General features: G+C 30.9%; 1 protein-coding gene across 1 annotated transcript in view; it reads right to left on the reverse strand.

The window, feature by feature from the left end:
* LOC129963602 (structural maintenance of chromosomes protein 2-like) overlaps positions 1-27,553 on the reverse strand; it is a 55,135-nt gene that overhangs the window by 21,781 nt on the left and 5,801 nt on the right. Inside the window, exons 6-16 of the mRNA XM_056078071.1 lie at positions 27,366-27,506; positions 27,121-27,270; positions 26,457-26,640; positions 22,356-22,531; positions 22,079-22,197; positions 20,303-20,441; positions 17,378-17,524; positions 11,920-12,124; positions 11,279-11,414; positions 10,128-10,252; positions 551-738 (exon numbers count right to left, since the gene is read on the reverse strand). Of these exons, the coding sequence (XP_055934046.1) occupies positions 551-738; positions 10,128-10,252; positions 11,279-11,414; positions 11,920-12,124; positions 17,378-17,524; positions 20,303-20,441; positions 22,079-22,197; positions 22,356-22,531; positions 26,457-26,640; positions 27,121-27,270; positions 27,366-27,506 (1,710 nt within the window). The remainder of the gene's footprint in view (positions 1-550; positions 739-10,127; positions 10,253-11,278; positions 11,415-11,919; positions 12,125-17,377; positions 17,525-20,302; positions 20,442-22,078; positions 22,198-22,355; positions 22,532-26,456; positions 26,641-27,120; positions 27,271-27,365; positions 27,507-27,553) is intronic.

Raw genomic sequence — 27,553 nt, forward strand, 5'->3', positions numbered from 1 at the left:
TAAATACCACCATGATGCTCTTGCAGATTGAATGTCGCTTTTCCCGACCAATAAATTTATTCTATTCTGTCATGCAAGTCAGAGAACTTAGTCTGTCAAGAAACTTAAAATTCCCTTCATTTTAGATTATATGAAAATTATGTATTTTCCATGTTTTAAAGAAAATTTTCAAATTTCCATGCATTTTCCCTGTTTGAAAATTTTCTGTATTCTTCCGTTTTTCCTTGTTCTGCCAGTGGCATGGCAACCCTGTAAGTACAACTACACAATCAATACCCAGAAATTTAGAACTGTGCTCTACCTTAGGTAAAATCAAATTCTACTTTTTCAAGGTATGTAATTTCGATAGAAGAAAGTTGTTTTAAACAAGATAGAAACATTAATCTTCAAAACTATCACTTTAAGAATGATAAAAATCCATTCTTCATCAAGAGATTCATCATTAAAGGCAAAGTTTTATAAAAGTGTGATACTCTTTAGAAACTCTTTTTTTAGAAACTCTTTAGTTGATTGTATTCTGTAGAACAATAATAAATAACATATATCTTACAGCTTGAAATGCATTCAATTTTTCCATAGAAGCCCTGGCTTTCTTTCTACATTCCGCAACAGCCGTTTCAGCTTCTTTAACCTTGCTTTCTCTAGTGGATTTTGATGACTTAACTTCTAATTCTTTTAATAGTTTTTCAGCACTTTTTTGTTTCTCTTTGGACATCGACAAATTGTTAATCTGCTCCTCTGAAAACGTGTAAAAACGAATAAATTAAATAAGTGGCATTTTAAAAATACAAAAGAAAAGAATTTTAGATTTTTTTACAATTGCAAAGCTATCATTAACAATGGCATCAACTGCCAGTTTTCTTCATGTATCAGCTGCTGTTTATAGAAATAGTATCCGATACACAAATAAAACTTTTAATTTTAATCTGCTCCTCTGAAAACGTGTAAAAACGAATAAATTAAATAAGTGGCATTTTAAAAATACAAAAGAAAAGAATTTTAGATTTTTTTACAATTGCAAAGCTATCATTAACAATGGCATCAACTGCCAGTTTTCTTCATGTATCAGCTGCTGTTTATAGAAATAGTATCCGATACACAAATAAAACTTTTAATTTTTGGGAAGATATTATATATTTGATGGCAATCAACAGTTTACAAAAATTTTTGTCTTCCCCTAATTATAAATTTCTAATATAACTAGCAAACATACACCTACATAATGATTAATGAAAATTATATTCAAAAACTTTCAATTCTGTACACACATACAAAAAAAAAAAAAAAAAAAAGCATTTGAAAAGTTTTCCATTACATACTTAACTCAAAATATATAATTTTCACATACGGAGATTTTGAACATAAATTCTTAATTATAAAAATTAAAAATATTGATTTTAACAATTTTACAATACTAGATAATTTTAACATTATGAATAAACCATTTTAAAAGTAGATTTATTCTTATGTATATATGTTATTTCATTTAAACCATTTCTCATAAATAATATTTTTTACACTTTCTATCAAAAGAAATACAATTCTTACATACCTCATTAGTTTAATTTAATACTATGCCTATGCTGTTTTGTTTTTGGTGACCACTGTTCAATAATCATCTTAAAATAACTGACAAAACTAAAAGAATCAGACCTTCAATTCCAACTACTGATCTGATCTCACAAATTTTTGTTTTACATGACAACTCACAGCTCCTATATATGTCATTACAAGACACTTGTCTCACACTACTCTCCAATTCAAAACAAGCTATACATTTTGAAAAAATACCACTCACCATACATTATCTAACTAGGAAACAATAATGGACAATAAATGGAAGCAGTTATCAGAATGTAGAAAGTCTCCAATGTAAAAATGTCTCCTATGTAGAAAAGTCTCAAATGCTATATATAAGTTAAATGAGATCAAAGCTTCAAGATTAGATCAGAGTTTAGTTTGTGTAACAGTAGTAGCTTCCTTTCTTATAATTTAGATGTTCTTTAGATTAATTACTGGCACCGCCAGATGCTCTAACGCAACAAAGTTTTCTCATTTATTTATTTATTTTAAGCAATATAAATAATAAAAAAAATGTAGTTCTAATTCAAAAATTTTAACAATCAGATTAATATAAAATACAAATTAAATTAATAATATAAAATGAAAGAAGCCAGCCAAAAGAAAATATGTAAACTGAACAAAAAAGATTGAAGCATAGAAAACTGTGGCACCAAGAACATTTCCTGAACTTAAATCTAGTGCAGTAATGGTCAAGCCCCCACCCCCTGCAAAAAACGAAATTACTAAGGTATTTCAAAGGGAGGTCACCAAGTTTAAACAACTCAGATTTGTACCAAGTATAGAGAATCATGTTGGAGTATTGTGGTGCACTTAACCGAATGAACAAGGGACTGAAGTTTGATGATAATGCTGCTTTGAAAAATATTGACACCTCCTTCCGTTATTGCAAACTGGTTCTAGAATCGGGGGGGGGAAAAAAAAAACTAAAAAACTCTTGGCAAAGTACCCAGTGGAATTTTCTTAAAATGAAATATTACAAATTTAGAGCAGTTGTTGTAACTTCATTAATATTTAAGACAGTGACATTCTATTTGCTATTTCCAGAACCTTTTATTCTTCTCTTTTATTCTATTCTTTAACTCTTCTCACCAAAAGCCACCAATTTTGGCAACTTTTCTTAAAATGTCATCAGACTTTCAGACTTTAAGACCTTATATCTCAATAACGGGCAACGACTTATGACAGTCATGATAAGAAATGATTCGTGTCAAAAAAAAAAAAAAAAAGTTTCACTATGTTTTTTCATTTCCAACTTATATAAAAAAAAAATTTTTCTTCATTATTGCGTTAAGGTATGGTTTCCTGGTTAGAAAATGTACAGTGACGTAGTATTTTTTCAAAATGTATAGTTTCTTTTGAACTAGAGAAAAGTGACAGACAAATGTCTTGTAATGACAAATATAGGAATTGTAAGCTGTCGTTTAAAATAAAAATTAGTAAAATCAGAACAGTAGTTGGCATTGGGTGGCTGATTATTTTTGTTTTGTCAGCTATTTCAAGATGGTTAGTGAAGTACCTAACCACCCCAAGTACCTAACCGTATATGCATAATATTAAAATAAACTAATGAAGTATATAAGAATTCTATTTCTAAGTAATGGTTTAAATGAAATAGAGTACAGGGGAAAATCATTGAGAGAATCTCGTAGCAACTACCATTGTATTGATCTCACCAATTTTCATTTTGTATGAAAATCTATGTCACGAGATATATAATTCATGATTGCCTATTCCCCATTACAGTCCATTTTCAAGAAAAATCTCAAAAATTAATAGTTGTTTCCAATATGAAACTTCAAATTTTTTTAAAAAAATAGCCATAAAAATAGAAAGTCAACAAACAGAAATTATACTGTTCTGTAAACAAAGTTCTTAAATTAATCAAGTTTTATGGAGCAAAATTTTCAAATCTTTTTTTTTTTTTTCATTCAAACTATTTTTTTAAATCAAATCTAGTCTTATCCTCTCATAACTATGGGATTTAAAAAAAATCTTTAGCATTCAAGGAATTTTTCAAAAGTAATGAATATAAATATACTGAAATACATTTACCAAGAACATTTATTAGTTTCCAGTATACACACTTTCTCTTTCAAGAATAGACCTGCCTTGATGTTACACAATACAAAAATTGTTATTGCATTTCAACATTCATGAATGTAGCTTCCATTCTGCATCAATAAACAACACTACAGTTCGATATTTTTTTCATATCCATCGCTATTAATTACAGATATAACGAAAATGGCGTTGAACAGAAAACACAGCACATATAAGTACATTTTTTAATGTTTATTATTAAAATAAACGCTTGTATATTTTTTTATAAAATGCTAAGTGTCTGGTTAAAGTCGCTACCAATTTATATCTTGATATCTATAATAGAATCGGTGAAAATACAAATTTAACTAAGGTGTACACATGTGTACCTTGGGCGTTTTCGCGCCTGTTTTCTGACTGCTTGCGATCCATTGCCCTGTTTATCTTTTGAGCGCTTGTTTTCAAATTGTCATTTCTTGTCCTTGAATATATTGCATATCTTTTTTATAATAAATAATTCTTATGTTCTGAAATGTAATAAAATATAAATTTAAAAATATTTATTTTTTAACTTTAATAAGAAATTTAATTTTATAGCAGTCTTGTAGTCAGTAATTGATATTTCAAACCGACATCATGTATAGAATATACGGAATTTTATACGCTAATAAGAATTTTGTTCACGTCAAGTGGCTTTAACTCAAAAGGAAATTATTGAACTTTTAGGAAAAAGTGATTTTAGGGGAAGCAATAGAATTTCTTATGTATCGAAACTAATAAAACCTGGCAAATAGGATGAATGGGTCACAGCCGATAATCAAATGTGCCTTCTCAAGTAGAAAGATAATAAATGTGCGACTATTATCCACATGTATAGGTAATGAGTCAATTAGAATAGGCAGAAGACAGACAAAATAATTGAAACAAAAAGCTGATATAGAATAATCTGCTATTGTAAAAGCATATAATATGGGAGGTATCGACCATTATTTTGCATATTACCAGTATGCAGTAATTACAAAAAATGACCGACATGAGCATTCACGCATTTAATAGTTGTCAATTGCTTGATATACTTTAAATGGTGGCAAAGCGACAAGCTGAGCTGCCAGGAATGACCTTATTACAATTTCAAATGCATATAATTCGGTCCCTGTTGAAATATGAGGGAATTCTCATCAGCAGCAAGAAAGGAAACGAAGAACAAGTGAAAAAATCATTTTTCAATGAAAACAAATTAATAGAAGAAGGGTCATCAAATGATGGTAATGCAACTTGAAGCCCATTGGAGATTACATTATCACCATCTGGTGAAAATACCTCTAAAAGAGCAAGAGAAATTGTCCCTTCCCAATTAAAAAGAAATAAGACTAGATATGTCAAGCCATCTACATTACACGGACAATAAGTATGTATTAAAATGCAGGTACCCAGGATTAACTCTAGGAGAAGAGCCAAGTTCTAAAAATGCAGTATCTACTTATGTAATATTTTTAAAAAATGAAATTTTATTCAAAATAAGGTTTAATAGATTATTAATATAATAAATTTTGTATTTTTTTCATTTATAAGGCCTTAGAATAAGAAAAGTATAGCTATTAAGTAACCAGGAAAATTATTTATTTATTTTTTGTCAAGGATGCTTTAACTTGTTAAGACCTGAGGCATACATATGTGTACCTTAAAATTATGAGACTTAAAATTGTTTGATCAGCAAATATTTTTTTCCACAAACTATTGAGATGTAACAAAGGTAAAAGATCTTGAAATCAAATTTTTAAACCTGCTTTAAAAAAGTCAGGACTGAAGAGGTTAACTTTTTTTAAAACTAGGTGGAGGCATTTTACTATAGATTTCTTGCAACATATATGCATGTACATGCAACTAAAAACACACATTTAGTTATTGCATAAATTTGCAAAAGGCTATTAAATTTTTCCCCCCCCCAAAGTCCTACCTAGCGGCCTCACCGTGGCGGGGGGGGTGTCTCTGGATGGAATGGGTGAAGTACGTCGGGAGTTTACTCCTGGTAGGGCCACCCAAGGCGTGAAGGCCATTCCATTATATCCAGCTAACGCTAGGAGGTGAAAAGAGCAAAGTCGGACTTCTACCTTTCTTGGGTGCTCTAGGTAGTTTGCTACCAATTGAAGCCGTCCCCCTTTCCCTTTTGTTCATGATGGATTCGCCTTTGGCTTCTAATACCGCATCGTCCGTCGCGCGGGTTAACAAGGGACGCGATCTGGATTTAGGCAGAGGGTCCAGACCGATTAATGTGTTACAGTCTCCACCTAAAACTAAACGAACTATGCCTTTGAGAATATTGCAATGCAATATCAATGGGCTCTGTACTAGCGCTACTAGAGCTAAACTTGACCACCTTTTGAAACTAGCAGATCAACACAGAGTACAAATTATTGCTCTGCAAGAAACTAAATACAAGACTGCCTTTAAGTTGAAACTAAAGGGATTCAATATTTTTCGTAAAGATAGATTGAATAGAGGAGGTGGTGGCTTGGCCCTTCTAATACGTAAGGCAAACTTCCAGGTCATCAATATCGGTCAACTCCATAATGACTGTGATCTTGAAATACAGGGTATTTCTCTGAATTGGAATGGAGAACCAATAAAGATTTTCAACACCTACTTACCTCCAAACGGGCGAGGATTGTGCGATGGCCTATCTCTTGTCACTGACGAACAGACATTTATTTTAGGAGACCTTAATGCCAAACATACTTCTTGGGGTTGTTCTACAAGTAACCAGATTGGTGTTGATCTTTCAAATTTTATCGACGATAAAGCATTCATGTGTATAAATGATGGTTCTCCAACTCATAGTTCATATAGCTATGCAACAAACGAGGCTTTAGATGTTTCTTTTGTTAGTGCCGATCTGTTTCCCAAATGCAAATGGGAAGTATTAGAGAATATAGGAAGTGATCATCTACCTATTTTAATTGAATTAAATCAGTCATCAGATGCAAAAGTAGTTGAGACAAAGTATTGGAATTTCAAAAAGGCAAACTGGGACCTCTTTGGTACTAAAATTGCACAGGCTTTGGAACAGGTAACTCCTTGCACTGAGTTGGAGGGGCAATGGTCTCTCTTCCGAGAAACCATCATTAGTGCAGCCAAAGCTGCTATTCCTAGAGGAAACATTAAGGATCACCATCGAAACTTTGCGGATGACCTTTCTGTGGTGGAGCCTCTTATTCTCAAGAGAAATGATCTTTCTAGGGAACTCTTTGAACACAACAATATATCTGTCAGAATAGAGCTCAACAAAGTGAATGCTGAAATTAAACAGTTATACGCTAGTGCAAGAAGAAAGAGATGGACAGAACTTTGTGAGAACATAGATGTTGGGACCTCAAACACAAAGTTATGGAAATTGGCTAAAGCTATTGATAGAGAACAACCACAATACGAGAAATCGAATTGTATCGACTCAAAAGACACCTCTCTACCTTTAAATGACCGGGATTCGACGGATACTCTTGGCAGGCATTATTGTCATGCTAACGATCTTGAGTTTGTGCAGGACGATAAATTTATTGCAGTCCAGGCTAGGAAAACAGCGCATCGCTGCCGCCAGGTTAAATCAAAAAACCCTTTGTTTAATGATCCTTTTGATCGTGAAGAACTGGAAATGGTCTTGAAACAAGTAGATCCTGCAAAAACCCCGGGACCTGACGGTTTGCATGGGCTGATGATTGCTCATCTTGGTGATTGCGGAAAGCAACTTTTACTCGATATTTTTAACCATTCTTGGAAAATTGGCAGGCTACCGAGAAATTGGAAAAGTGCTATTGTAATTCCCATTAGGAAGCCTAATAAACCTGCAGGCATCCCAGACAGTTATCGCCCAATTGCACTGACAAATTTTGTCTGCAAGCTCTTTGAGAAACTGCTTTTGAATCGTATCAACTTTCACCTGGCTACTAATAATCTTTTGCCGAGTGAACAATATGGATTTAGGAGGGGGCATGGTACTCAAGACCAAATCTTATATTTTGCCCAACATGTGCGAGATGCCCATAATAATAAGCCGACCAACCATACTATTGCAGTCTTGTTGGACTTGGATAAAGCATTTGATAAAGTATGGAGGTATAAGTTAATCAATAAGTTATATGAAAAATTTGCTATTGACGGTCGGGCTCTCTCATGGATTAACAACTTCCTTAAAGATAGATTTTTTAGAGTCAGCTATAATGGCACGCTTTCAAGTTACTATCGTTCCAGACAGGGTGTGCCCCAGGGTTCTGTTTTGAGCCCAACCCTCTTTGCCCTTTACATCTCTGGATTGGAATCTGTGATCTCTGGTGACTGCAAGATTGGTCTATTTGCTGACGACATTGTTCTTTGGTGTAGTGGTTCATGTATTGATGTTGTTGAGACAAGCTTAAACCAATCAATACAGAATATTCTGGATTTTGCGGAGGACCATAAACTTCATTTCAACCCTGGTAAATCTATTACAGGCTTTTTTACGACTAATAGGAAGCTATTTAATTATAGTCCTAGAATTTATATGAACTCTTTACTTTTACATTGTGAAAAAAAACCTAAATATCTTGGATTTATTCTTGATCCTGAGATCTCTTGCAATAAACACATTGACTCACTTGTTAACCGGGCTAAAATTCGCCTCAACGTTATGAAGTTTATTTCTGGACGTGACTGGGGTGCAGATGCTAAGACCCTAAGAACTACATACATTTCTCTGATTCGCCCAGTTCTTGAATACGGGTTTCAAATATATCATGTTGCCTCGAATACCAATTTGCAGAAACTAGAGCGAGTTCAACTCAGCGCAGCTCGTATTATCACTGGGCTCCGCAGAAGCATGCCATCCAACATCGTACTCTACGAGGCTGACTTACAGCCATTGAGAGATAGATGTATTCCTAATCTTATAAAGTACTTTAGCAAACTTTATAGCTACCGTTCTCAACATCGAACCGCTAATTTCCTGTGTGGTTGGAAGAACACTCAGAGGTTGAAGAGGTATAGTCCTCTTGGACATGCTGAAAAGTTAGATGTTTTGCAACCCATTGTTTCTTCTAACTCTCTAAAGCCTATTGCTTCCCCTCTTGACAAATTATCTGGTGTGTACTTCCATACAGAACTATTGACTTACACTAATAAATCTTCTCAACATCCTGAATTTCTAAGACAAGCTGCTCTTGAAGTAATCAATAATATCCCATCTGAAGCTGTACTGATTTATACTGACGGTAGTAAAGATGAAAATGGTCACACTGGTAGCGGGGTTGTAATTAAATCCAGCAATGAAGAGACTTTCCTTAGTCAGCGCAACCCTGACTTTAGTTCCGTCTTTGGCTCAGAATTGATAGCCATTGACATGGCTCTGGGCTTTTCTTTAGATCACCAATTAATCGGTGAGATTTGGCTTCTAGTTGATAGTCGTAGCGTCATACAGTACTTAGAAAACTGGAGGAATATTGTAGACCAGAGAGGCATCCGTGTTTTTGAAAAATTAAAATTGATGTCCAAGTCCTCCGCTATACATTTTCAATGGATACCATCTCATGTAAACCTTAAATATAATGACATTGCCGATAGTCTGGCTAAGAAGGGTTCATCCCTGACTCTGAATTCTGCTGAGCCCTTAACTTTCCAGGAAATGCATTCCAGAAGTAAGGCCCTTGTCAACTCATCTTGGAAACTACCACCTTCCCATCCTTGGTACCTTGGCTCTGGCCCTGGTGGTGCTCTGAGCTTTGGCGGTGCTAGACAAGACCAGACGGCTCTGTCTAGATTTAAATCTGGCCACCTCAAGACTATTCGGTTCTCCGGTGGGAACAAGATCTTCCCCATCTGCACAAAGTGCAATTCAAGCGGGGCCACTGCTGAACATTTGCTTCGCTGTATTGGCTTTTCCCGGGAGAACCTGCTTCATAGCCCCAATAATGTCCTTGATGGTTTGAAGGCGAATGGTCTCATGGACCTGATCTGATTCCGATCAGGGGATTAGAAAGAAGAAGAAGGAGAAGAAGAAATTTTTTCAGATTCTGCAATAAAGTTTTCCATCAATAAAACCAAAGTAAATCAGTACATTCTATTTTATTAATCAAAAATATGCTTTGGAATGAAGTGAATATCTTTGCATAGTATTTAACACTAGTAAAAACTAACTGACTATTTTGTTGCTTACTTGCATCTACACCACTTGATAAATAGTTTACAATAAAATATCCTACAATCCATTAAAGGAAAAGACTATTTCAAAGAAACACTTTCCTTTTTACTCTTACACAAAAGATTTTAACACTGAAATTTGAAGCCATATTTAATAGTTTGATATGGATAATCATATTCAGAAAGGTCTGCAGATGTTAGCAAATATCATAAAAAAATAACATTTTCTCCCATTTATATACTTTTAAAATAAAGAATGCTTTAACAACCAATATATGCATCATTTTACAATACAAAAATATATATATATCAGAATTCAGACAAAAGAAATTATTTACCCAAAGACTGCTTCATTTTCTGAATTTCTTCAAGTTGTTTATGAAAAGTACAATGCTCAATTTTGTATTTCAGCATGCCAGCTTCATTCTCCTTTAGCTCATATTGCTGACACATCTCATCATACCTACAAAAAAATATATGCAATTAAAGCTGAAGTTTTAAAGAAATTTAATACAGTAGTTATTTATAAAGTAGCTACTAGCCATCTTCAATGAACATTTATTTGCTTCCTGCATAAGATAAAATACTATACATAGGTATTTGTAACAGTTTATTTTTAATATATATAAAATTTTTATATATTTCATAATTATCTTGCGGTAACTGAAAATGGCCTCAAGTTATTGAAACTGGAAACTAAAGAGGTATTTTTTTAAAAAATACAGGATATATTATGTGATTTAAAATACAAATATTGTTGCAACGCCATTGCATTATTCCTCTTTCACAAATTTGTCCATAATCACAACTATGACATCAAAGCCATTACGTAAGAGAAATTGAAAGGATGTGATGAAGTGATGTGATTGGTCTTTCATTACTTCACTGCATAATATCCGATGTAAAAGATGCTACTGCGTAGTTCTGTTTTTGCTCCTTACTTGTGTTGGTGTTTGTCTCGGTGCTTTGTGTTAATAAAGTTATTTTAATTTGTAAGAAATCAGCATATCTAATTCCAATATCCGGGCATAAGATATTTGCAGAACCTATAGGTTACAGTTGCAATAATATGTCAATTTCTTACACGCATAAATAATTCAAAAGACAGAGTGAAAATCGGGAAAATTAAAAATTAGCAAACTGAAACAATTTATTAATAAATTAAAGCTTTGAGAATAAAAAAATAATTCTAAACATTGACTTGAACAACATTTTTTATTCAAATGGTACTTAATATACTAAAAATGTTCAAATTAACCACACAAAAAAATGATACAGAACACAATGAAAGTCAAAATGCTGGAATTAAGCTAAACAATTAAATGTAAGACATGCTTATACAACACAGAAATTTGAAAACAGATTTCTATAAAGAAAATAAACAACATAAATAACAAACAGTAAATATATGCAGATACTTTTAAAAATTTCTTTGAAATTGGAATAGATACCAACTAATGTAAACATTACAATAAAAATCATTTTATACCTTTGTTTCAGTCTTCTGATATTTTGTATTTCTATATGTAGACTATTTAATTGCTGTTGCTTCTCCTCCACTGCTTTCTTTAGTTTAGGTATATGAGCAATTTCAGCTAATATACTTGGTTTATTATTTATAGATCCTTTTTTTAAAAAAAAAGCATATTAAGTAAATACATTTTCCATAATTATTGAAGATTAAAATAAAAAAAAAAAAAACAGAGATAACTATACAACACTGAAAAATAATTTAGTGCTGCTATAAAATAAAAAATTCTAATGCTGCATTTTTGTAATATTATTGCATTATGAATAATCCATTGTGCAATAGATTGCATCTGGTTCAATTCTGTATAACGAACAAAAGATATTTAAGCACAGTTTTCAATAATGAATAAAAAATTCATAAACAATTTCTTTTTATACAATTTTCTGGGCAACACAAATTATAAAAATTTCTAACATTAAAAGCTAAAATGAAAACATTACCTCCAAACAATACATTCAACTATGCATAAAAAATGAATACTTTTTCAGTGGTAACAGTAGAATAAAAAGCATAATTTAATTGCAAATTATTAAGAAAATTTTCTGAGCAACACAAATTATAAAAATTTCTAATATTAAAAGCAAAAGTGAAAAAATTACCTCCAGACAATGTACCAGCAGGGTCAAATTGTTCACCAGCCAAGGTAACTGATTTTTTGCGGATATTTTCAGCGAAAGTTACAATTTGGGCAGCATCCATAGAGGGACAAATAAACACATCACCAAATGTATATTCCATAGCAGGTGCTACATGTTTTGGATAATTAATACGAGACAATGCAACGGCAACATTATTTTTTCCCACCTGTAAAAACAAAATGTTTTACAGAATCAAATTAATTACAAAATTAAAAGTTCATCACAGCTTCAGACACACAACACTGCTTCATGCCCCTGCAACTATAATTCACTGGTTATTTAAACAGTGTAGTGAGCATAAAGTGGGGCAGACATCGAAAGACAAACGTGTTTTATCTATCGATGTGACTATCACCCAAAGTGTTTGGCGTCTGACATTTATTTATTGAAATTTGGAAAGGGGAGTTTAGTATTTGATTTTTTTTTAAAAAGCCGAGAGCAATGAGCTGGTTGAAATTCAAATGGGAAATGACATTGACTTATTAAGCAAACTTTCAAAGAGAAACTGAAAACTTACACTAATCTATACAGACTTACAATCTGTCTGCGATTATAAAATTCAGAAAAAATAATGATTATAAAATTATTAACAAAAAAAAAGGCTACTAGAAATGAGGACAGAAACAACAATAAAAAATAAAAGGACAAAAATACAAATAAATGCTATGTACAAACATGAAACTAACAGGAAAAAAAACAGGGTGTTGCCAAATTTGACCGACAAATTCACAGAGGTGATAATAGGCATCAAGAAGATTAAGAATCACCATAGAACATAGAGTCTCAAATAACAGAGTAAAAATCGCAAAAACATAGAGTCCGAAAATTGTTGGAAACTGTAAAAAATGAAAAATCATATAAGGTAACATGCCGATTTGATGATCCCGGGGGCTGTAAATTACTGAAATGAAAGTTTTTACCAAATGCAAACAGGATTGCCACTCAAATCTAGAAAAAAAATTCCCTATGTTTTCACTGTACATATGTTCAAGATGTGAGGAAATCTGGGAATACCACTCTTGTGCTAATTAAAATTGAATATGGTTTTAAGAACTTGTGAAATAAGGAAAGGAAGCAACAATTTAACATTATTCAAAATAGCATATTAAAAGAAGTTTTATATTTACATGCAGAAAAAAATTATCATTATTTGTTATCCAGAATTTATTAGCAAGACAAAAATAATATATTAAGGGGAAGAGGTTATATTACCTCTCATGCTTTTAACTGTAAGTCATAAAAATTTAAGGACGGGTGAAATAAAACTTTTTTGTTATCACGATACAAAACATTCAATAATTACTCAACAAAAAAAAAACCTTAAAAAGCAAAATTACTTTTTTTTATTTAATCATTTTGATCAATTTATGTATTTGAGCATCAATTTCTACAACTTCTGCAGATATTTCAGTCATCAATTTCATGGAGCTAATGGACCTAATCCATAACAAATAATACACAGCATTTTTTATGGCCTTTTGTATAATCGGAAATATTTTCACTATCATTGAACATATATGAAAACTAGCTTATAAAGCGACTTCGTACGCGTGGAAATTTTGATGTGTATGTGCGAGAACTGACGGTGTGAAACATAGAAAAAAAATCAATAAATGCAAAAAAATGAAATGCACGCAAAAAAATTATCGAAAATAATGAATGTAGGCAGAGGGAATATGTACAGCAGGAAAAAAAAAAAAAAAAAATCAAGGGAAATGAACAGGAAAGTTCGAATTAAAGTAACATAAAAAAAATGATGGCAATGTAAACCCAAACAAAGTGCTACCAAAAAATTACCAACCTCGCAAAGCACCAAATGGTCACATATCAAAGCTTAGCCCCCACAACTAACCTAAAAACAGTTTATTTAAAGTGTGTACCTGAAATAAAACATAACAGGAAACCAATTATTCAAAATCCAGTCCGTTGAACTTGAAAGTAGTAGGAGATTGGAATTTATAGCATTAATGGCTTTATCTTTTGTTACTCCTGCGCATGCGTGAATTTTCAGCGCCAATTGGAGCAACACGAATGTATGAATTTTCTACGCCAGTTGGGGTAACGCAATATAGATTATAAATTTTTAATTTCCTTTATTCTATTTTATTTTAATTCAAGAGTACTTCAGAATGAATCCGAAAGATCGATTAATTAACAATGTTTAATTTTAAATGTATCAAACATTAAGAAAATAAACAGAATCGTTTGAAATAATAGTCAAAATCATGTTAAGCCTACTCTACAAACTGCCTTTTCCCATAGAAATCAAAAACAAAATTATTTTTGCCAATTATGTCGATAACTTACTATTCTGAGAAAAAAAACTTTTGGTGAATATATTATATAAATATGCAATAAATTAGATATGATGGTTAATCTTTTTTTTCCCCCACTGTTGGTCCAAATGTTAATTTAACAAATTTTACAGAAATAACATAATTGTACATAAATTGTTTTGATTAATGCTAAACCTAACCTCAATTGCGATTCAATCTAAAAACGATGGATTATCGAACTATGATAAAGTCAAATTATTATTTCAATATCATAAACAATGCAAGATAACAAAGCAAATTCTTTTAGATAAATGTACAGAATATAAAAAACAAGGCAATTAATAACCTGGTTAATATAGACAAAAAATAGCCAGTGCAATTTGAATCAAAACCCATCATAATCTAGATTCATGCGATTATTCTTCAAAATTGTAGGATCTTTTCAAAAAGTAATGATACTGTTATATACTCAACATTTCGATCGCTCAGAAATTTAAATATAAAATCTTCCCTTAACCTTCCACATGAACAGATATATGGATGCAAATGATCAACTTTCTTTAGCTGATAATGAAGCTTCATTCTACTTTTGAATCTTTCGATAAGAATTACCGATTCAAAAAAAAAAAATCCAGTTTTAGAACAAATTTCAATGACTTCCCCCAATCTTCTGGAATTCCTAGATAATTCCCAGTCAACTGGCCTACATGCGTAAGAACAATACAGTATGTAAAAAAAACAAGAGAGATGTATGCAAAATAAGTAATAATAAATTTGTATTGTGCACAAATGATAAAATCGCCATCACTATAAGAAAAATTGTTGAAAGATATTGTAGGTGATTGTTATTTCATTTGTAGATTTTAGTTATTTTCTTCTGTTTTTCAAATGATTTTCACTGCATAATTGTAAATTGTTTATCAACAATTTTATTACAGCTTCTGGCTAAAAACATATATTTCGATAGATTGCTTTCTACCAATAAACCATCAAATCAACTCTCGTCTTTAACAGTTGAATTTTCAAAATGCTGTTCATATTAGATCATTAATAGTAAAAACTCTGGTCATAGCAACGATGAATTATTTTAGATTTCAATTAACTAAATGTTACAACAACAATGAGTTTGATTTAGTTTAGTTATATTAACATCCTGTTTCAAAGCAACACTAGGGCTATTTTAGGACGAACCTCATAAGTAATTCTGAACTGCAGTCAGATGACAAAGACGATAAATGAGCTGGCACCCCCTCTTCAAACCTTCACATCCCACCAGTGGATGTTTGGCCCGAATGGATTTAAAGCTCAACAGACCTGCTTACATGACAGTTCTTCAACAGAACCAGATATCGAACCTGAAACCCTCCAGTTCTGGAGCCGAGACCTTTTCACCAGGTCATACAATAGCAGTGAGAATTTAAAACTCGGTATTCAAAAATAACTCCCAATATTAATCAAGTATCAATTGAAACTGGAAGTCATTATAAATTTAAAGATCAGTTTCCAAAAATATCTATATAATTAATATAATAAAAGTCACCAAAGAGCCAGTCTCCCATTCCGATTTTGTCAATCTTTGTTTCACATGAAAGCTCATCACCTCTAGATACATCTTTAAAGACTGCCTATCCTTTTGCTCTTCATTTCACAGAAATAGCAAAAAATAAAATCTTGACACAATCTTAATAACTGGATTGATTTTGTCAATTTTTACCTATCAATTATGAAGATGAATCAAAAAGTACGTTACTGTACATCTCAAGATAAGCACTTTCCAATGATTATACTTTGCTAAGGAGTGATACTCAGAAACATGAGCAGTTGTTATGCTTCCAAATTCCACTTTACTCTATAGCTAAATGTAAACAACATCTTATTTTGTCTCTCATATCATCCCTTTATTGTATCTTTTTTAAATATCTTGTTATGCATGAGTAAGGGTTCTTAATTTCGAGACCAAGCAGTACACATGGTGCCATATTGTAAATAAATCATAATTTCATAGGTAGTAGGGATGTAAGATTCAGAAGTATATTTTCCCAGAGAATCCGTTTGGGAAATAGTTCATAATGAAAGTATGCTTGCTCCATACTTTCAAATTGAAATCTGTATATGTTATGAACTAAACACTTGAATTGCACAGAAATTCATTGTGAAATCATCAATGTTAATGGCAAACATATAGTGTGACGGCCTGAAATTTCAAAATGAGTAGATAATTTAAAAATAACAGCAAACATATCAAATGGCAATTATCTTTCAGGGCGACCTGTATACCGCCTGTGATAAAAAAGTCTGTCATTGCCACACAAGTTATTTCAGAACATTGAAACATAAAACTTAAGGAAAACTCAAGTATGGTGAATATTTTGTATGGAGGTGTGCTTCCATTACTCACAAGCAACTGCAATCTCAAAAAGTGTGTGCAAAATAAGTGCCTCTACTGTTGATATCTGCATACAAAGAACAATATTATCGGCCATATTTCATTCTTTTATAAGAGTTAATATATAAAGAAATTTTAATTACTGATATTTTACTAAAATAAGAAAGGGAAGAAAGGCATTTCCCAAGTAGAATAGATAATTATAAAACATATAAGACTACAGATCTAACAAATATGTTGCCCTTTAATATTATAGAAGACAGCATTTAAATATTATAAATAATATGCAAATAAATACATACAAAATCAATATACAAAAATTTGCCAATTATTTGCATTGCCAGAAGTAATAAATGAATCATTAAATATTTATATTTTTTTAAGAAAACAAAACTGCAAATTCCAATCATCTCTAGATCTATAATAGGAGAAGGAAGACACTTCCATTTAAAATAATACTAGCAAAATTAATAATGATTTCCTTTTTTAAAGAAAACAAAATAGTTGCTTCCATTTCTATAAATTAATGAATATCATATTTCTTTTGTTGTATCAAAACAATATATCATCATAACAAAAGAAATTTTATTAATATCTAATTAAAACAATATCATATTGATGAGTATGCTATACGAATAAGCATGCTATACACATATGAACTGGAAACTGTTATGTATTTCTTTTTTTATTTTTCTCAATATCCATAGATTTTATACTAATATTATTACTAATTCAATATGAATAGTATAAAACTAACCAGATTTTCAGCCTCTTGAAGCATTCTGTTTTCGATCACTTTTGGCATAACCTTATTGAGAGGAATAATTGTACATCTTCTCATCAATTGTCCTTTAGACAATATCAGCTTGCCAACTTCTTCATCGTCCACAATAATATTATACAGCTATAAATGAGAAACCAAGCATTGTTTGAGTAATCATGATGAGCAATGAAAAAGATTATAAATAAATAATGAACAAAAGTAATTTTATTAAAAACATATGCAGTGATATGCCATGGCAGTATTATTCACCTATAATCTATACTACAATCGTAAAACCAAGAAAAATACAAGGGGTGATCCAAAAAAAAGTTTATTAGGCAAAGGAAAAATGCTTTATTAACAACAGACAGGATACAAATGGTAATTAAGAGACATATGTGGCGGTAACTTCTCTACATAATCACAAAACCTGTTGAGGCATTAATCGCACAGGTGGACCTATTTGTTTACCCAGTCTTGGTAATAATCAGGTCCCTGGCTATTGAGCCAGTACTTGGCACTTCTTTGAACATCACTGTCTGATATGAACTTTGTTTCAGATAAGTGTTTCTTCAATGCCAGAAAAAGGAAATAGTAACTGGGAGCCAAATCGGGGCTGTATGGGGGGTGGCTCCAGACCTCCCACCTAAACATTTCCAGCAGTCTCTCTGCCCGCTTCAAAAAATTGACACCATTTCACTACCCGTTGTTTACTTATTGCTTCGCCCCATACGCTTCAACGATTTGTCTGTGAATGTCCAATGTAGACTAATTCTTGGCCCATAGAAATCATATCACGGCTCACACCTCTGTGCGAGACCACTTCTCTAGACGTCTTGCCATTACTGTAGCTGTTTCAGTCTCAGTACTACACTATCTGCTCTAACGACCCGTCTAAGACAACAAGAGCCATCTGTCTCCATTCTGGTTAACAATATTCCCATACGCAATTGCAAATACTGCTACTTGTAAACTTTTTTTTGGATCACGCCTCGTACAAAGTAAACTGTTTTATCGATGATATTTTTAAAACACTAAAATATGGAAGGGGGGGGGGTAAATATTAGAATTCTGTAGCAGCCACAAAATTCACTTACTGTCATTTGTACGAAACGTTCAACAGAAGTATATAATATATATTTGCATAACACATAGGCTAAAATATTTAAATTCATGAATGCAATTATGTTTGCTGAGGGGTTTTTTACCCCCTTCTAAAATTCATACTAGAAGAGGATAGCAATCCCATTTCAGAAACCTGGAAAACTACCATGGAGTACATGATTTCAGATAATTCAGAATTTTCTGAACTGAATTTTCAGATATTTCTGAACGGAATTTCAGAATATTAACATTAATACATATGTATGAATACATTAATTCAATATGTATGAATGTGAATCCCAAATATGTATAATACCATACAATACAACAACACAATTTTTTAAAGCTTTTGAGAATAACTTTTTGAAATAATGTGAAATATAAACAGCTCCCCCCCCCTTCCTAGAGAGAGAGTATTAAGTTCTAGGAATTTCCTTTCATATTTTTCTTAGTTAACAACTGAAATCTTAATTTGTCATATATATATGGCATATTCCATTTCTTTTCAAATTCAGAAATTACCAAATTTTTATCATTAGGAATAATATTTCTAGGGAATTATTATAATTAATAATTCATGTTACCCGAACCAGCAAATCTGTTTGAAAGGCACTGACTTTTGGGAGGAAACTTGTTTAAGGGCTTTTTAATCATCCTGCATAAAACCATATTCTAAACACACTAAATATTACAAAAGAAAATAAATAGAAACTAACATGTAAAAATAAATTTGGTTAGTCTATGCTTATACATTTAAAAAAAAATTATGGTAGCTTTTCAACTCAAGCTTCAAATATTACATTAAGACATAAAGTATAAACACTCTCAAGCATCAGAATTCCAGGAACTATCAACAAGTTTAGCTAATGAATTTTAAGAATCCTGGTACGAAATTTTCAACATAAAAACTTTTAAGTCTATTTTTATAAATGAGACTAGACAATTTTCAAAGTCTGACACAGCAATTAGGTTGTCAAAAATGTACTACATTTGATATAATATAAGCAATATAAAAATCATATTTGTTCTAAAACAAAATGCTTAAAAAATGGAGTTCATACTTGCAAATTCAAAAATTCATGATTTAATAATAATAATAACAAATACTACCATTCTAATACTACAAGAGTTATCAATGATACACCAAAGCAGCATATTTGTTGATAAGAACATCTGTACATGAAATAATTTCTCACAATTTTAAATTTTCAAAGAACCAACATCATTTGAAAATTTAAATGATGCACATAAGATTCAATTAAAAATTTAATTTTCATAATTTCTGTGAAGAATTAGTGAAATGATTCACTTCTTTTTATGATGAAAAGAAATTGAACTTACAGATAAACTCTGCAATTTCTTTTTTAGTTCCATTTCTGGAAGCTCCCGTACATAAAATAAAATAAATCTTCTTAAGCACTTTTTTCCATGGAAATCAAATTTGATTATTCCTTAAGAATTTTAAAAACCAAATACCAATTACAGCAACAAACAAAACAATCTGTGCATATTCAACTTTACTAATAACTGAATCATTTCATCAGGTTAAATTGTGTCAAAGAAGAGTAATGTTTCAGTTGTAGAAATAAACGTCTTTAAAATCATATTTAAAAATAGCAAAACAGCATCAGCATTTATTTTAATCTGAAATATATAATAAAATACATATAAAATGGATAACATTTGATTTTGGTATCATCAATTGAAAGAAATGTGGCTTAGGACTCATGATTCAGTTTAGGTTGCTAGCAATGTTTCATTTTGAATAATAAATATAAATAACAAAAAATAGAACATTTTATAAGTTGGCCTTACTCTCCCACCAGCTACAGTTTCTACACCACGAGCGTCATTAATATCTTTCACTTGCATTTGCAAACAAAGAGGACCATGGACTTTTTTCCGATCAAAATTTTTAACAGGGTCCACATATTCAAATGAAAGTCGAGGAAATCTATAAAAAGATATTGTCCATATGTAAAAGCCAGTAAAAATTAAATTACAAAATATCATAAAATAATAACTTTTAAAAACTTTTCTTTTTCTTAAGCCACAAATTACAGAAACCAGATACAAAAAATATTAATAGACAAAGTCATTCGTTGATACATAAGAAAACTTGCTACCTAATTAACCACATATACGAAAGCTATCAGCAACAATAGGAACACAAATGATATCACTAAATTAAAATATTACTCCTAATTAATTCAAATACAGATAATTACAAATTGCTCTAATATTTTTAGTACCTCTACTGTTTTGAAAATCTAATTAGTGTAACTTATTCTTTCTGTGTTTGATAGTCTTCAGTGATCAGTACGTCTTTGCAAGTAATACCACTTCAATAATAGGCATAATTTAGACTTACCTAGAATATTTTCTGGTCAATTTAAAATTGTCTTTCATCCCTTAAATAAAAATTTTAAAAACTTCAAATATAAGATTATTGGATTTAAACAACAGTAACTCCTTTAAAAGATCTCTACACTTTCAACCAATTTCTGGTTGCATACAAATATAACCTACAAATCATTTTCTTTTCACCGGATTATTTAAGGATAAGCCAGTAATAAATTCAATAATACTTACTAAGCCAGTAATAATTCACATACATTATTTTTCTCTTATTTTATCACTTTCCAATATAAAGCATAAAAACGATCCATTTGTTTATATACAATACGTAAAGTTGAGTATTCACAATTTTCACTGTTTGTACTAGGTAATTTCATCTTTGAAAATTTCTTTCACAAATTAAACTTATAAATTTAATTTGGTCAAAAATCACATTAGCTAATTTAATCAAATAATTTCTGAATCAGAATTTCCAATAGAAGTGGACAATTAAAGGTAAAATAATTTAAAACTCTGGTTATATGAGTGTACAAGTCGATGAAAGATTTTGTAAAATAATGGTGTGTATGTGTGTGTGCACCTTTTTCTCTCCTCCCCCCTTTTTTTAAAAAAAAAAACATATACTCCAATCTACAAAAGACGCCTCATTGAAATTAGACAGTTATTAATCTTTTCCAGAACTAAATATAATAAAAATTGAAAAATTACATCTGAAAATAACTATTAATTACTATTCAACACTAAAATGGGAACTGGTGCTAACCTTATAAGCTTTATTTTAAATAAAATTTTAGTATTTTTAAATAAACCTCAACAGATTCACAATGTATAAAGCTATCATGATAGTTTGGCAGTTGGTTGTGTGTTGTGGAACAAAAACTTGGTTATGATGTGTCAATCGCTAACCAAAATTTCACAAACTTACTTGTATTGCAAAATTAGCAAGAAATAACCAAACCAAATCAAATCAACAAGAATTAATAATTTAGATGTTTATTTCATAAAATGACATCAGAATAATATTTAATCAATAGACCTAATTATAAGATACAGCAAAAGATTTAATACATTAAAAAAGTATAATATAAATATAATGATTAAGATTCAATTTCAAGCAACCTTCAATACAAATTCAATGAATATCTACAAAACATATTCTGAAAATGAAACAAATAATCAAACTTTATTTTCAGCAAACAAGTTTAATTGCTAATATAAATAATATATATTTACCTCGTATATATAACGTCAATTTCTTCTTGGTATTTAGAAATTTCTGCACTTATTTTATTTTGTTCTGCAACAAGCGCTTCATATTTGCTTTCTTGGTAATTTAATTTTCTGATTTCAGCCTAATATAAGTAGTGTTTTGTGTCAATATTTAAAAAGTAACAAAATGACAACATTTATTTTTAAAGAAAATAATACTAAAATAAATTAAATATGCAAAGTAGAAATAAAGTGTAACTATATTTCTATTTTGTATATAGCTTAACTTATTTCAACTTACTTGTAGTTTCTTAACTTCATTATTCAAGCTTTGAAGCATAGCTTGATCCTTAGTGTAACTTGCATCAACCTTCTTATTTTCAGCTTCTTTCTTTGCTATTTCTGCTTTTGTGTGTTTTATAGACATCTCAAGTTGCTTTGCTTCAGTTTCAGCGGTCTTTTTGTCCTTTCCAGCAGCTGAAAAACACATAATTTGCAATAAGCTTTTACTCATAAGAAAAATTCACATCAACACACTGAACCGAGCTTTTTATCTACCTGCTGCAACATACAATTGAAAATTGGAGATCAAGAAAATTGCTCCAAATATACCAAAAGTCACTCACTGTTAAATACATACAATTTCTTTCAGTATTATTAAGGATACTTCCAGGGTTCTTTCATGATTTGATGGACAATATAATAGTCCTTTAGTAACAAACAATGACTTTTATTAAACATGAAGACAACAAGTATAACAAATGCAGCCAAGATGAACACAGGTAACACACAGCAGCACAATACAACAAATAATAGCCCACAAGTAGTAATCGGTAGTAAAAACAATTACAGCACACAAAGCAGTCAGGCAGAATTCAGCAGAAGGAGGCAGACAAAATTCAGCAGACGTAGCTTCACACTATGGTCTCTCCAAACATCTGCAGTTTTCCACTATCTCCTCGCTTTAGCTGTACCCAACTGCCGACTCACTACTACACAACTAGCTACTTCACACTCGACTCAATGCTGCTTCTACAATACACGAGGACTCAGTACACAGCTCAATTCAGCAATCACTTGAGCTCCACACAATGGTTGTTCTTCGCTGAACTGATCCAACGGATTGCTTCGCTATCCTCTCGACACTTTGTTTCATGACTACTCTGGCTTCAGACCAACAGCTTTTTATAGTTGCTGGAGGCAGACAGAGAAGATTCTGGAACAACCAGGCATATCTAACTTTATATTGGCTCAATTGCTAAAATTCTGGAAGTTTTCAGTATTATTTATTTATTTCCCAAAATTAACAAATTCGTCACCAAGTTTAATACCAAACTCTGGTAACACTCACTCAGCACCCAATCAGCATCCAACAGAGTTGATCGTAAAACAGTCTTTCTAGTGATTGAGCTAACCGTGCTGGGAAGCAGCATTACAGATTTCTAACAGTATTTATGGAAATTTCATAACATATCTTGAGCCATGTGGTAATTATTTTCTTCTGAGGAATTTCCAGTGCTTTACTAGATCTTTTACTTCATTTCAGGATAAACAACGACACATGAAATTAAAAGTTCTTAAGTTTTTCAGTGAGCATGAACTATTTTGATACACTTGAATACCAAGAAATATATTTATATAAATGATTCTAAAACAATAGAGTCAATAAATTGATGTAAAGAGTTAAATAATTAAGAAGGGATGCTATTTAGGTAGTTTTTGAAACTAAGCCTACCAGTAATAACGTAAATTAATCCTACCAATTAAGAAATATAAATTTAGCTGTGGAGTAAAACAGAATGAGTTCATAATTGGATAAGAGTTTACGAATCCAATTTTGAAATTGCACGCAAAATGCTGTGAAAGAAAAACAAATACCAAAGTCATGGAGATGGTACTAAATCTAATTGGGACAAGCTCAAGGTTTCCAAGATAACTATTTTGTGAAATATTTTAAAGACAATTTGCCTGTCCCGCTTATTGAACTACAAATTTAGGAAGAAGACAGTGCTTTAAAAACACCCCATATAATGATGCTTTTATCAATGTCATAGGTATTTGAAATATCATTAATAAAGCTTGGATTGAAGTTAGAGGGGTATAAACAAAGGAAATGGTGAATAAAATGTGGATTAAGAAGATTTAATTTGATGACAGAGGTAGAATTACAGCTGAAATTAGGAATGTAAATTTCTTTAAGGAGATTTTGTTTAATAAATATACATGTTCTAGAAGAGGGCACAGAATAAAATTGGCACCCATGATTTTGATAAAATTTGGAAGAAAGAATTTTTGTCTTGAACTGTTTTCTTTGCTTTTCTTTTTTAAAACAAGAAATTGGAATGATTGTGCTCGTCTATGAAAATTTAGAGGTAGTAAAATTTTGTCAGCTAGATCATCATTCCAGTAGCAAATGATAAATCCCTCATTCAAAGGAAACTTTGAATGAGGGATTTTACTAAAACTTTAGAATCAAAGTTTTAGTAAAAATCTGAAATTCACTGAGATCATTATTTGCTCTACATTTTTTTCTTATCACTGAAAGTTTAAAATTCATCACAAATTTTCTTAAATCCATTATGGGCATACACATTATTTTTAAATTCATTGACTTTTCCTTCCGAGATTGTGGAAATAAATGTTTATTTCTTATTGCAGAGAGGTGGGTCATCACAAGCCATCATGATTCATGTTTTTTCAATTAATGTTAGTAAAAGTGCTTTGAATTTGCATTCCTAAAATTTTGATATCTCACATTTTTAATAGTGGGTGCATTATTCTTATGGTGGTTTTTTTTTTTTTTCTTTTTTTTCCCCCCATTTCTTCAAAGAGACAAGACACCCTTTTTTAAGGCAGTTTAATGCTCTTGGGTTTAAGTAATTTGCAGTTGTTACCAAACTTCTGTCGCAGTTTCAGTTATCTTGGTTGCCCCCAAATTTAAGGCATACTATTGTAGCATAATTTTGTAAACAATTAAAATACAGTAAATTATCAGTTCTTCACTGCAATCGTGCGATAGATGTCTTTAAAGAAAGTCACCTATTTCCCAGATACTCTTAGTCTGCTTGCTATAACATAGGGTGACTAGAAATGGGTGCATAATATGCAACCTGCAAATTAATTTCTTGATAGCAAAGCCATGTTTTTCTTTTGAGTAATTATTATTTTTTTAACTTTATGGTAGTTCTCTAATTGCAGTATTGATGATCAATTCCTATTTCGGGATAATTGTAAAGTACAGAAAAGTTTTTGCTTTTGATAAGGAAATGGCAAGTTTTTGGCATGCCAAATGAACACCTTTATTGAAATATCAGAACACTCATCATTTATTATTTCGAATTACATTGTAAAATTTTCTTGCATTTTCAGTACGATTGGTGAGGAATAGAAAAAGCAGGCCAACAATTAGCATTCATATTACTGTTGGTCTTTTCAGAATAATTAATGCCTGCTAAATTCAATTAAAATTAGAGTCTAAATTCATAACATTAAATATTATAAAAGCAAAACCAACCCCAATTAATCCCCATTTATTTTTCAATAAAATTTTAGAAATAAAAGAAACTGTAATTTTATTTTTGTTTAATATATTTAAAATTGTTTAAATAATCTAGTTCATTGAAGATGTCCCCACAACTATCCAATTATTTTAAATAAGCTATTCACATAATTTTAATAAGATCATATTAAACATAAAACATTCTTGAAAAATGTTTTATAGTTTATTGCTGCATAAAAAATGCATCAAGATAAATATTTGTTTCAATAGCACAGAAAAAAAACAAGAAACTTCTTTAAATTTTCAAGTAAACAGCTATTAATTTCTAATGCTGAAATTTCACAAGTTCAAGCTCAGCATTTTAGAAAATGTTATATTTGGGGAAATATGTTTTATAGTCAATATTATTAGCATTTCACGATAATCTTCATTTTAATATTAGAATTAGAACAAATTAATTATTTGCTAAGATATATCAATTTCCTTTTTCAAAACTAGTCAAGTAAAATGCTATAATATAAGTCCATGTAATTATTTAGTTAAATAAATGCTTCTGAATTTTAGTATTTTTTCTTCTTTTCAATACAATTTCTAGTTTAATTATATTAATGTCACATTTAAAAGCAACACTAGGGCTATTTTAGGATGGACCTTGTAATTTTAAACTGTGGTAAGATTAAGAGGATGACACTTAGGCTGGCACCCCCTCTCCAAATTTCCGCACCAGACCCACTTCCAAGATGGATCTTCGCTGGAATTAGGTCTCGAAGTTGAAACTCTCCAGTTCCAAGCCAAGAACTTACCACCAATCCACTGGGCCTTCTTTTTAATATAAACTAAAGAATATATGCCAAATAAATTGAATGACTTAATTCCTATCTAATTTTAGAAATAAATACATACCTATGATCTGAGCAGCAAGACTAGCTTCTTCTCCGTCATCACCAACCCCAGCATTCACTGCATGGAAATGATTTTCAGCAGCAGTTACAGCTTCATTATCTTTGTCACATATGGCTTGTAAATTTTCAAGCTTCTTCAAAGAATTAGTCAATTCTTTTTGCTTTTGGGCTAAAGATGTTTTTTCCTAAAAGAAAATAAAGCTATGAAATTCAAGATGCGAAACCTAACGTACTAAATTTTTTTAAATGCAAGTAGAATAAATAACCTGAGATCATTTTTACTGTCACATATATGCTAGAATTAGAATCAAGATAGTTTTATCGTATTGTTTCAGAAGAATAACATCAGAATTCTGAATAATATTGTATTATGGCCCCTGCTTCTGACAGAAAATAAATTATGCACACAAATTTTACATATAAAACAAACTTCCAACTATTACATAAGAGAAAATTATTTAAAAAAAATTATTAAAATCAGAAAATTAAATTACTATATTACTAGGAGAGAAAAAATTAAAATTAAATTATATATTATTATCACATCTCATGGTTGAACTATCTCATATTTAAACTATATAAATATAATAATAATAATAATAATAATAATAATAATCCTAATCATTTGATAGAAGGTGAAAAAAATATCAAGAAATTCTATTTACTTCATTTAAATTCTTTATCAATTCAGACTGTTTCTTCTTCTCTTCATTGAAAGCATCTTTCAAATTCCTCAACTGTGTATCAATCTTGGTTTCGGTAACTTGTTTGTTTTTCAACTCAGTTTCAATTTCTTGAAGTTTATTTCCACATTCCTGCATAAAATATTTTCAAAACATTTACAACTACATAGTCAAAGTACTACAGACAAACAATCATAAACACTATGAGATATAAACAAATATATCACCTCATCTATCTGTTTTTCTATTTCACTTATCTTCTTATCCGCTTTTTCTATCTCCTTCTTCAAATCAGCAATCAAATTCTTTTGCTCTTTATAACTGTTTTGAAGTTTTTCTTTTTCTTCATCAGATTTTTGAACTAATTCCTAAATAGAGTTAGAGGAAGAAAAAAAAGACAGCTGAATAATTTTTC

The sequence above is a fragment of the Argiope bruennichi genome, chromosome 3, assembly GCF_947563725.1.
Source record: "Argiope bruennichi chromosome 3, qqArgBrue1.1, whole genome shotgun sequence".
NCBI lineage: Eukaryota > Metazoa > Arthropoda > Arachnida > Araneae > Araneidae > Argiope > Argiope bruennichi.